General features: G+C 40.5%; 2 protein-coding genes across 4 annotated transcripts; one reads left to right on the forward strand and one right to left on the reverse strand.

Moving 5' to 3' along the window:
* The first annotated feature begins 529 nt into the window (after nt 1-529).
* On the forward strand, nt 530-3,797 carry LOC117258016 (uncharacterized). 2 transcript variants are annotated; one of them, XM_033628473.2, is made up of 8 exons: nt 578-1,264; nt 1,525-1,548; nt 1,638-1,847; nt 2,157-2,353; nt 2,492-2,548; nt 2,759-2,866; nt 3,052-3,289; nt 3,663-3,797. In XM_033628473.2, the coding sequence occupies exons 4-8, from the start codon at nt 2,160-2,162 to the stop codon at nt 3,675-3,677; spliced, it is 612 nt and encodes a 203-aa protein (XP_033484364.1). In that variant the 5' UTR covers nt 578-1,264; nt 1,525-1,548; nt 1,638-1,847; nt 2,157-2,159; the 3' UTR covers nt 3,678-3,797. The 2 variants fall into 2 exon arrangements, with proteins under 2 accessions (XP_078026463.1, XP_033484364.1); XM_078170337.1 differs by having other exon boundaries at nt 530-1,264; nt 2,759-3,289.
* Nucleotides 3,798-3,873: 76 nt separating this feature from the next.
* LOC144464177 (uncharacterized) lies at nt 3,874-10,104 on the reverse strand. Of its 2 annotated transcripts, none has more exons than XM_078170338.1 (4): nt 10,031-10,104; nt 7,858-7,939; nt 4,529-4,855; nt 3,874-4,411 (listed from the first exon to the last, which is right to left on the reverse strand). In XM_078170338.1, the coding sequence occupies exons 3-4, from the start codon at nt 4,820-4,822 to the stop codon at nt 4,139-4,141; spliced, it is 567 nt and encodes a 188-aa protein (XP_078026464.1). In that variant the 5' UTR covers nt 4,823-4,855; nt 7,858-7,939; nt 10,031-10,104; the 3' UTR covers nt 3,874-4,138. The 2 variants fall into 2 exon arrangements, with proteins under 2 accessions (XP_078026464.1, XP_078026465.1); XM_078170339.1 differs by lacking the exon at nt 10,031-10,104 and adding an exon at nt 9,013-9,723.
* Nucleotides 10,105-12,127: the final 2,023 nt, after the last annotated feature.

A 12,127-nucleotide genomic window follows, 5' to 3' on the forward strand; every position in this document is an offset into this window, starting at 1 on the left:
CTTAAATTTAGAAATGCCTTGTCTTTGCCAAAGAGAAAATGCAGAATCTAATTTAGCCGGGGGAAAAAGGTGGTTATTGCATATAGGACTCAAGCCAAGACAGTGTTTAAACCCAAAGTTCCGTCTGAATTAGATTTGTATCTTTTTATAAGCAAATTATCTCTTACGGCCCTTCCATCCTAGACATCTGCAGGGTAGATGGGATGGTCATCCTCAGGGTCATTAAGTGGTATAGCAGGATGTTGCTCTCCTCTAATCGTGGCAATATTTTGGAGAACAACACATCCCACTATAATGTCACGTGCCCTCCGGAGGGTGACCGGGATTTGAGAATGCCAATAATCATCTCAGCCCGGGTTCTTGTCCTGCAGTGGGCCCCATTGAAATGCTGCTGGGGGCCCGACTCAGGGTCCGGGTAAGGGGTCAGCAGAGAGGGCTGGCACGGATATCCTCGGTCCCCAAGTAGGTAGCCATCAAACTCTCCTGCAATTATAATGGATACATTTGGTTGTGTTAAAAGAGAAAAACATATTTGCACAAAGCTTTGGGCTACTTATCACATGCATATCTATTGCTCAGGCTACACTCACAGAAGATACGGGAATCATGGACAGAGCCTGGCCACTTAGCCTCCACATAGTGATGATATGTGCTGATGTGATAGCCTTCAGCTATCAGGCTCCTCTCCTGTGGAATCATCTTCCTGTTGTGGTCCGGGAGGCAGACACCATCTCCACATTTAAGACTTAAAGGAAATTGAGGCAGGATTTGTGAAAAAATACACGTGTTTTAAGTTGTTTTAATACTAATGGGTGATGAAGCGTTCAAAACCAAAAAGAATGGGGCCAGCCGCGTATCTCTCAGTTGCCTTGAACAGGCTGTGTGCTGCATAATGCGCTGTAATTCGTGGTCCGAATTTCCCGCGCTGTCCTGCGGATGTGACGTCAAATGACGCTGCATGCGCGTCCTCGGCGGCTTTCGGCTTGGATACAGGAAGAAGACGAGCGCGGTGGATCCAGACTACTGTTTGGGTAGTAATGGATTCCTCCGCAGCCAGCAAGCGACCCAGCACCACACAAAGCCCACTAAAAAGTGGTACTAAGAAGAAAACAAAGGTTTTATCAGCAGCATCTCGTGAGTTGAAAAGAGATTATGACCAAAGCCGTCCAAGCCACATCGGGTACACGTTCATGTCATGGAGGCAGCTTCGACTTGAGTTGGGACTCAAAACAGATGCTGACATGGCTCATTTCCTAGTGACCAGGTAAGAAAACATTATAGGTCATGTTTAGAGCTTGATTTGAAAATCATATGAGATCACCAAGGAGTTGGGGTGACCTAACGTTTCTCACTGTCCCTGAGAAACGATTGTTTCCCAGCTTTTGTAAGGTATTACTCTATTCAACGTATGTCTGTGTAACATTAGTGTAAAGTAAAATATAAATGCTAATACACTTCCAGGATATGTAATGGCCCTGGTTTAAGCTGCAAAGGTCACAATTTGCTTGCTTTTATCTGTTTCAGCTGATGGAAGGATGGACTCCCCAGGTAAGTATTCTATTTATCAAATTTGTGTAAACACATTTTCTGCAAGCAAAAATGATTTTCATATTATAACAACTCATTTATATCTACAGGACACACTGCCCAGTACTGCACTTATACCACTATGGAAAATGAGTCCAAGGACATCATCAGTGTTGTCACTGTGGACAAGAGACAAACCAACCATAACAGTGTGATCATGGAGAAGCATGCCTTCATACAGACGTTTGACAGCCTTTTGGAGAACCTGAACATCACCGAGATTGTCACTGATGCACACATGCAGATTGCAGCACTGATGGGTGAGTATATTTATTACAAAGATTATTAGACACTTGCACGACTGGTTATGGAGACTGTCACTGCTCATCTCTGAATAACAATTGCCAAAATTATAACAACATAATAATCGAATATTGTGAACAAGCCTTACTACGTCTTTGTTTATTGCTGATCCTAAGAAAGGGAGATAACACCAACACCGCAACAATACATGTTGAAATAATTATCTTTCTGTTTGGATGATTGCTACCCTACTTGCTTCTAGTGGTGGAGGAGCGTTTCTGTCACATGACAAATGTTTTTCTTCTCAAAATTGTATTTTGTTGTAGGACATGTGGGTGGGGGTGCTTTATCATGTCACAGGGAAGCATGAATGGACCCGTGGCAAATGTGACCATGGACCACTTGATGAAGCGACCCGTGATAAAGAGCTCATGGTGCCAGGCTCTGCACCACATGAGGCTCTTCAACGAGTCATGTTCAACAGACGCTGGTTGAAGGATGTCGCGAAGTATCTGACCTTTCGGTAAATTAACATTGTTTCCATTAGCAGAACAGTTATAGTATCAGTATGAAACCTGGCACATTACAAATAATAAAATGGGAATGTAAAAAAAATCATAATAATATTCCTCAAAAGTTTTAGCTGTGTTTTACATTACAGGTCAACTTCAGAACTTGAGAGTTTCCAGAACTGCATTCTCATGTATGCTGGAAAAAGGTGATTTTTATTTGATTATTCACTCTTTATTATAATTATTTATTTATTATTGAAAATATTGAGTTATCCTGGTCCCATACAAATGAAAAGAGATGTTTCAAGCGAGCCTTATGCCCAAGAGGATGGAGTCCCTTGCAGATTTTATTTGGTTAAACTTTTTTACCTCTATTGCCCCCCCCCCCCCCCCCCCCCCCCCACGCACACACACAGGTTTGCCTTATCTCCTCCTGTCTATGAAGCAAGGTGCCTTCTTGCTGCATTAGACTACAACCACCACAACCATCGACCAGATTACATCGGCTGGAATAACAAGAAATCGTAAATCTCACATTTATTGATCTTCAAGACAACTGAACATGATCTGTACTACAACATAACTTGTCAAATGTGCTGATTTAGTATAATCTGTCACTACATAAATTATTGGGCTGTACTGTTGGTTGACAGAAAAGGTAAGGGAGAGAGGGGGACATGCAGTAAATCTTTAAACTGTTGTCTTTTAGATACAAGAGACTGTACAGCAAGAAGTCACACAATTACCGTGTCCAAGCGGTAAAGGTTGCAAAGGACTATGGCTACATCCCTGAGCTGCAGCGTTGCATCCTAAGAAAGCGTATGGATGGAGGGGCGCTTCCAAGAAAAGCAAAACACTGGCCAGGTGACCCAAGGCATTTTGGAAATCTTGCAGGAGTTGTGCCCCCAACGGCAGAACTGGTCCAGACACAGATTCGCAGAGGACAGGTATGTCGTTCACCTACATCCCACATTTCATATCTGATCAGTTTCAAATAATGCTTGTTATTGTTGTGCAGGTCAAGTCAAAACATACCTCTTTGAATTAAAAAAAAAATAGAAGTCAGTCTCACAAGCCAGCTGCACTGTACTAAGGTCCAATACTGCAGAAGTTTAGATCTTTTGCTCACTCTCACCAATTATAATACACTGCTAATTCAGTTGAAAGTTTGGAACTTCTATTTGTAATGGTCATACTATCAGCATCAAGCCATTAGTTATATCTGTTATGCCAGGGTTGAGTTGAAAATAACAATTACCAGATTTGATTATGGAGCATTGGTATATGTTCTAACGCTACTGTTCTCTTCTCTTCATAAAGGCCTCAGCTACATGAAGCAAGAAAAGAGAGAAGACAAGACCTGCTTATTTTCCAAACATTTTTTATTAGGAACATGTAAAAAACAAAAAACAAAATAAAACTATGTACATAATGCAAATTTGAAAAATACTCCCTGAAAACTTTGAAAATAAATATATATTGCACATAAATTGTTTTTATTTTTGGATAAAAGTGGAGTCTGTTATTTTGAGATCACAGATAAATAGAACAGTTGGAAATTTTACTCTGCCACCCTAAATGGAGCTTCTTTGTAGCCTGTATCGTTTCCAGAGGGGTCAGGAAATTTGCACGGATGCGAAGTACACAGCAGCTTGGGATCGGCCTCCGGTTCCCTCTTCACAGGCACCCATGTTGCCAGATTGTGAACTGGCGGTAGGCAGCAAACCGAAACTCTTTGTTGTCGGCTCCCACATCTTGGCTGTCCTCCAGAGCAAAGATGTCGTTCCACGTCATCCTCACCAGACGCAGCATACCCTCATCCAGACAGTACATCTCCAGGTGGGCACTCCTGCTTCCGGAGTCTGCCAACAGCACAGGTTTTCCATTTGGGTCGGCATGCGTCGGCAGTTCAGGCAGGTGCACCATGCAGGCTGCCCTCTATCTGGAAGATGTGGTCCTGGTGTCTGCTCCTGGAACTCCAGGATGTCCAGCATCACCCCTGGTAGGCGGGTCACCACTGACTGTAGAATGACATCTTTCTCCTCCTGGCTCAGATGTTGTAAAGCCGTCTAGAAATTGATCAAGGAAATATGTTTACATGGCTAGATTCATATTTCAAGTCTGTGTCCTCTTTTACTCATTCATTCATATAACAAGATTTTTTTAACCAAATAGCTATAACCAACCTGCATCTCAGCTATACTGGCAGCTCTAAGCTGTGCGAGCCAGACTCTGTCCTCCTCCCTGAGAGCTTTGGTGCGCTGCCTGCCCCGGCGCCCTGGTGCTCTTGAAGGAGCTCTGGACCGCGACCTGCTGCCTTCACCCCTTGAGCGTGTCCTTCCCCGACCTTCAGCGTGACCTCTTCCTTTCCCCTTTCCTCTCCCACCTTTGCCTTTACCCCCTAGTCTCAAACTTTCCCATGACTCATCAGAGTCTGGAGCAGGTTGAGGCACATACTCCTCCTCTGAAGTGTCCTCCATCTGTGCCACTCCTTCCAGAGTCAATTCCAAATCCTAAACAAAAACAATGAGAACAATAAATAATAAAAATAACTTTATTACCCTCAAAGGGATGTTATGATTTTATTTGATGTAATTTTTATTCTGATTCAACATTGACATTTCAGTTTTTCTTGTATTTACGTTGTTATAACACAGTGATATTCGTAGCATTCATATTGTCTTATAATGGAAATGGTTTCACAAATTATGTCAGTGGCTTGAGTTAGTTAGTTAGTTTTTTTTTTTATTATTATCATAGTGTCATACACTGAAGGTGCAGCCCTCATGGGCTTACAAGACACTTAGAACAAAAATACAGGAGCCTTACAAAACACACTAAAAAGAGAAAAAATACGGGGAATAATGCTCCTATGCTCCCATATGCATATATACATGCATACATACACACATACATGCATTCATGCACCCACGTACATACATACAGTACAGGCCAAAAGTTTGGACACACCTTCTCATTCAATGCATTTTCTTTATTTTCATGACTATTTACATTGTAGATTCTCACTGAAGGCATCAAAACTATGAATGAACACATGTGGAGTTATGTACTTAACAAAAAAGGTGAAATAACTGAAAACATGTTTTATATTCTAGTTTCTTCAAAATAGCCACCCTTTGCTCTGATTACTGCTTTGCACACTCTTGGCATTCTCTCGATGAGCTTCAAGAGGTAGTCACCTGAAATGGTCCAAACTGTAGCGTGAGATCTGCGTAATGTAAGAGATAATGGTGTTTGGGTCTCAGTCGTGTAAGTGGGAAGAGGATATGTCTCGTTTCCAGGTACTCCTCAATGAGCACCTTCATGTATGCAACCTGTGACTCTGACAGTGTGGGAGCACACACGAGCTCAACCACCTGTCTCAGTAGCAGTATGAGTTGCCAGACTTCATCCTTGGGGTCTCTGACTCTGTCATCTAACAGTATTGGTAAATGTCTAAGCAGCCACCAGTTTTGGGCAGCATGCCCGCCAAGTTTTGTCCCACTGGTAGGTATAACATTGGCCTTGTTCTGACTCTCTCCTTTGAAGGTCACAATCCTGCTGTTAAGTACATCATAACTGAACCATTTCCTTGTTTTTACTAGGAACTGCAAGTACATCGCCAAATCATAGTCAACTATGCCCTCAAATAAATCGTGGGCAAGGCAGGGTGGGAGTCCTGGTGCACAAACATGGAAATGCGTGAGCTTGTTAAGAACACTGTTTGACTTGATGCCTTGATGCATTTGCACATCTGGGTTATTTTGCAACTCCTGCAATGATTCACTGTAACTAGCTGGTGTTCTCTCAGTGGCTGTAGAAAGAGGATTTCTTTGAAAGTCCTCTTTTCTAACATGACAGTTCCTACAAAAATATGCTGCACTGCTAAAGTTTTCAGTAAATCCTCCAAGATAGTGGGACCCAAGATTATCTCCTATGACACAGGCAATACTACCTCTAAAGGTTTTCCCTTCAACACAAATGCCTGTTGACTCAAGGTCACCCAAGTCTGACATCAAAGTGTCAAAAACTGCGTCAGGTCCAAACCATTTACAGTTCTTCTCCAAACAAAGTAATACAAGCTGGATAGAATCAACAGTGGATCTGTTATGGGCATAGACATTAGCTAGACTGTAGTACACTGCAAGAACTTTATGTTTTTGCCTGGCAGACCCCAAGGGGTTAGCAACTTCAAAAGCATCTTGAAACAACATGATTTGAAGAGCATGCGGATCAGATGAAAACAAAACGTTTGATTTAATGACATGCCCATCTCCAATATCACGTAGCATGTTCTCATTGGCAGGTATGGGATGTAGCACTTGATGCCGTACACCTTGATTCGACAAGAGAGCTTTTAAGCTTTGTAAGATGGGAACGTAATGGAAATGTTGTTGCTTGCCGATGTCATCTTGGCCTAAATTTATCTTTACAGGTTCAACTAAGTTGAACTCTTTCCTGTAATACTGAAGTCTTCTGTGGTGTGTGGTTAAGCTGCCATTATTTGTATGTAGTGTGCTCTGCATTGGGCTTTGCTCATATACATGTTGCCCTAGATTTTGTAAAGCCTCATCAGGTACACCATATTCTTCAAGACCTCTTGAAAACAAATCCATAGTAAACTCATGCTGGATGTCCTGAAGCACTCTCATTTCACTTGCAATCTTTGAGACTGTAGATGCCGGGACAAGATACTTGGCTTGTAAGCCAAGAAAAAAAAGAGCCATGTTTTCAGTGTATCTATCCTCGGCTGACCCTGGGTGAGTGTCTCCATCTTGCTGCCCTGCTGCACTCTCTCCATCATCTTGCTGGATTTCACCATCAATGTATGACCCCGGGCCATTATCAGAATCAGCATGTAAACACTCTGTCTCACTGATATGACTTTGACAAATATGTGTAACATCACACTGCTTGTGACATCTTGACAAATGAGATGTAAAAGTAGATATGATTTTGAAAGTCTTTCCACATCCACTATAAGGACATGTCACTTCAAGACCCTCTTTTATATGACACTTCAGATGAGCTACAAGACCTTTTATGCTTCCACACTCTTTGCCACAAAATTCCCAAGAACACTTCAACTGTACAGATATGTTACGATTAAAAGACTGTTTCCTCCCCTCATGGTGATTTCTGGTCAAGTGCACATTAAAGGAATTGTAAGAGGTAAAGCTTTTTCCACAATCTGGAAAACCACAAGGAAAAACTGCCCGACTAATGTTTCTATGGGTCCTGCAATGTTTTAAGTAGGCAGACACTGAGGCACTTGTGAACTCGCAGATACCACAATGAAGTGTCATAGTGACAGCAAGTAAGAGAAAGAAAAGAATACATGGCAATCCCATAAAACAAGTAAGCTTTGAGGAGTAATGGCTACAAAGGCTTCTAGGGAGTCAACTGTAGTGTCCAAGCTAGTGTCAACTGTAGAGTCCAAAAGCTGTTCACTCCATTATTCATAAAGAAAAAAGAAATAATAATGTGTAAAAATCATCGTATTTTCATATGGTACCTGCACTGAGGTGTAATGGATTGGCTTCTGGGGTGTCACGTGGTGTAGCTGTCCAAGAACTTTTGCATGGGTGGATGTTCACCTGAAAACAAGTACAGTAATTTTAGCCAACAAATATATTCATATTTGAATTGAAATCCAATTGGATGTACACATAAAACACTGACTATTGGCTTTATTGAACACAGACTATTATATATATTAAATAACATTTTTTGTCCAAAACTGCACCGGGTTTTTTTTTTTTTTTTTTAAATTGCAAAAAAAATGTTCCAGGTTACTTAAAATGAATTGCAGTATATTAGGGTTGCACCAATGTTGTCTCTTTCACCTTCTTCTCCCTTATTTTTCATCTCTAAATTGCTTCAGATTGTGGCAAAATTCAAGATTAATTTAACTTTTTACCTCAATTATGAGTAATAAACGATTATCTGAAAAAAAAAAAATACTGCATGGGCTGCAAATAAAAATAAATAAATTAGAATTTTTTTTTTTAAATAAATAAATACCATGTAATTTCAGAACAGTCTTCAATTAGGACAATAATAGGTATTTGGTTTCAAAAGTGTCTGAACATACTACTGAATTTACTGAATTTCGCTTCGGGGATTAATAAAGTACATCTTGTCTTACTCTACATTTCTTCCTCCTAAACCAGGCCTTTTACAAGAAAAAACAGCAGGATATGTTTCACTGTGTCTTTATGCTTTCCTGTCGTTTGATGAAAAAGTAGAAAACACAGACAGGCGTTGCTGCAGGTTGAGTGTGTGCATTTCCATCAGAGTTCACTACATTTCACACAATATAACGTTATGCTCTGCTCTGATGCCAGTCGGATATTCAGTAGTAAAAATGACGGTGTTCCTTTACACCACACTGACGTGTTTTTATCTTGTTTAAAAGAATACTCCGACGATTTGGGAGTTATGCCCTTTCTCTATCATTTTCATATTCAGACAACATGATCGATATCTTTTTTGTGTCGGTACGTCCAATGGCCAGGGCTCAGCGGTTAGCATGGCGGCTTATAGGGGGTCAGTATGTCCTGCGCGGAGGGATACACCGGTGAGCAACAGCTGCAGCTGGCTCTGGGACAGGTACGCTAGGTCACTCGGTAAAAGCAAACAAAGAGACGACACGGACGATATTACTCACTTGACTGAAAGCTGTCCATCAGCTCCTGCAGGCCTGGGCATTTTTTTCCAGTTCATCTTAGTGACTGCTGCAAAGTTTTCACTCCTTGAAATGCACTCTCTGCGGCGGTTTTCCTCCTGATGATAAATCTCCCCAACGATGGTAGCACCGAATCCCATTCTGTGCAGTAAAATGATTCCACCTCTGTAGACATAGGTTGGCAAGCCCCGCAGCTACACCACCAATCCTCCCCTGACCTCCGTCTCGCTAGGCTAAATAAACAATTGAGTTTTGTTAAAAAGCTACGTCTGTGCCTGCACACCGGTGTATCCCTCCGCGGATCACAGCGCAGGACGTACTGACCCCCTAAGCGCCATGCTAACCGCTGAGACCCAGCCACTGGACGTACAGACACAAAAAAGATATCAATCATGTTGTCTCAATATGAAAATGATAGAGAAAGGGCATAACTCCCAAATCGTCGGAGTATTGTTTTGTTTAAAGCTGTTGTGTTATTTAACGTTAGCTGTGGCTGCATATTCTTTAACGTTACCTGTCTGCACAGTTTGTTAGTAGCACCGCTGATTCATCGAACATATTTCATTTCCTGTATGTTCTTCAGAATAAAAGCTTTCTGTTAGTGCCTAACTGGAACCCTTTTAATTTGGAGCAGCAGCAGCAGGAAATGCTTTCTTCATCAGCAGTAACTTAACACGGCTGAAACCACAAACAATAGATGGTGAAATAAAGCCATATTTCGCTGTTAATAAGTTTTTAAAAACATTTCAGACTAGAAAGTAACCAAATACTTCTTTATATACCCATGTGCTATTTGTAATTTATCAACAACGGGACAACAGGCAGCTAACCAGACCTAACGTTAACAAGCTGACGTAACATAGCTTGCGAGTCGCGAGACCAAAGTAAAATACTTTAGCGAACGTTAACTCTAATCTACTAACGTTTATATAATATTTATTTAAGATTTTACCGAGAAAATAGTAACCTCTTTGATATTTCCATCAAATACTTGGCTTACCTTGACATGGAAAGTGAACCAGCAGGGCAGAACGAGACCTTGACAGAGACCTGCATTGACAGAGTGAAGAGGGGGATGGGCTATGACGTGTCGCGTGCCGGTTGACAGAAAATACTGTCAAATATACTGTAAATTGACAGATGATGACCCAACTGGCGAGTGATCATTATCACGACAGAAAGGTTCTCATACAAAGTGGCTGTTTCTATTCTTGCAAACAATTAATTCAGCTATCAGTTTCCAAATTCAAAATAATCAAACCAAGTGTTTTAATTTAAAATAGAGTAAAGTTATAACTAACGTTAATCTAAAGTTGCGAGCTACCGTTAGTGCTAGCTAGCAAACATTAACGTGATATCTGAGTCGTATTTTACTCATCATGACTATAACAAAATATAACTTTTCGAACTCCTTTAGACCTACTGTTAATAAAACAGTTGCTTTATTATTGATTGATTTTTACTGTATTGTTATTACCATAATTAATTAAATTTTTCCTTACCACAAATGAAATGCAGACACCTGCAAACAAGGGCCGCCAAGAGAAGTTGGTCGGGAGATCAAAATCCCATAATGCAATTCGGGATGTAAATTTACAGAAATAAACCTGTGAATCTCGTATATGGACAAAATATGTTAAACTGTACAATCATTCAACTGTTAATACACAGATTTTTCTTACAGTGTAGCCTGGCTCTCTTGAATGCTAGATTGCTAGCAAACAAGACTTATCTTGAATGACTTCTTCACTTCACGTGAAATGGATATTATGTTTCTGACAGAGGCGTGGATTCAAGTCAGTGAGTCTATCCAGCTCTCCAAGTTGCTCCCCCCTAACTGTCTCTTTTTTAACTTACCCCGAACCACCGGCTGAGGTGGAGGGGTAGCATCTGTATTTAAATCCAGTTTTCAGTGAGCGCGTTTACATGCACACTAATAAACCAATCATTATCTGATTTCTGGAGTTACCTGATTATTCAAGTGGTCATGTAAACAGCATAATCCAATAGGCTTTATCAGATAAAAGCCATTATCTGATTATGAGAAATCAGATAAACACACCTAGCTTTTTCCCCAATAGTCAGATTATTCGGTGCATGTATACCCTTTAATCTGGTTTCTTTCGGATTTTGCTATTTTATACTCCCACTCTACTGCATTTTAGAGGGAAATATTGTACTTTCTACTCCACTATGTTAATCTGACAGCTTTTGTTTCCTTTCAGATAAAGATTTAACACAAAATAATATATTTTTATATTCTCGGTGTTTAAATTGTCACTTTTATTTTATCTTACTTATATGTTATGCACTTTGTGTGACAAGTTTATATACAATACACTTGTATATTGCTCTTTGCAGTACTTTTACTCCGAATCTACCCAAAGTATGTAAAATTGGCTCCACATTAAACTACATATTAGAATGCTCTCACATGTATTTGTTAATGATAAAAACAAACAGTACTGTAAAAATATAAGCTGTCAGCATGATGAGTGCTTTATTTTGCAAATATATGACTTGCGTACTTTTCAAGGTTTTTCAAGGATATGAGTACCTACTGTAACAGGAAGTTTGAGTTTTATGTCATGTACTTGAGGAGAAATCCAACTGAAGGACTGAATCATGTAAACCAGGTTTTTCTGATTATCAGATTATTGAAGTGCACGTAAACGCGTCAAATCGGATTATTACCATTACCTGATTATTCCCAGTTATCTGATTATTGTGCGCATGTAACCGTGCTCACTGTCGATTGTCACCGTCAATCTCTTTCTCCTTTGAGCTGCAGACATTCATTGTAAACTTTACTACCCCTGTCCTGTGCGCTGTAGTATATCGTCCGCCTCATTTCAACAAGGATTTTATAAAGGACTTCACAGACTTTGTGGCAGGAGTGACAGTGAACTATGATCGGTTTTTAATTGTTGGGGACTTTATTATCCATGTCTGCTGTGAATCCCGTCCCTTGGTGAAAGACTTTCTGAATCTCATTGACTCTTTTAACCTTACTCAGTCTGTGCCTGTCCAACACATGAGAAGGGACACACACTGGACCTGATATTATCCTTGGGTCTGCAGTTAAATGTCAGTGAGA

This window comes from Epinephelus lanceolatus, chromosome 8 (genome assembly GCF_041903045.1).
Source record: "Epinephelus lanceolatus isolate andai-2023 chromosome 8, ASM4190304v1, whole genome shotgun sequence".
In the NCBI taxonomy this organism is placed as follows: domain Eukaryota; kingdom Metazoa; phylum Chordata; class Actinopteri; order Perciformes; family Serranidae; genus Epinephelus; species Epinephelus lanceolatus.

Coding starts and splice junctions, on each gene's coding strand:
- LOC144464177 (XM_078170338.1), bottom strand. CDS start 4,822: ATGGAGGACACTTCAGAGGAGGAGTATGTGCCTCAACCTGCTCCAGAC. Junction 4,412..4,528: donor CCAGTATAGCTGAGATGCAG/GTTGGTTATAGC, acceptor ATCAATTTCTAG/ACGGCTTTACAACATCTGAG.
- LOC117258016 (XM_033628473.2), top strand. CDS start 2,160: ATGTGGGTGGGGGTGCTTTATCATGTCACAGGGAAGCATGAATGGACC. Junction 2,354..2,491: donor GCGAAGTATCTGACCTTTCG/GTAAATTAACAT, acceptor TTTACATTACAG/GTCAACTTCAGAACTTGAGA. Junction 2,549..2,758: donor CTCATGTATGCTGGAAAAAG/GTGATTTTTATT, acceptor GCACACACACAG/GTTTGCCTTATCTCCTCCTG.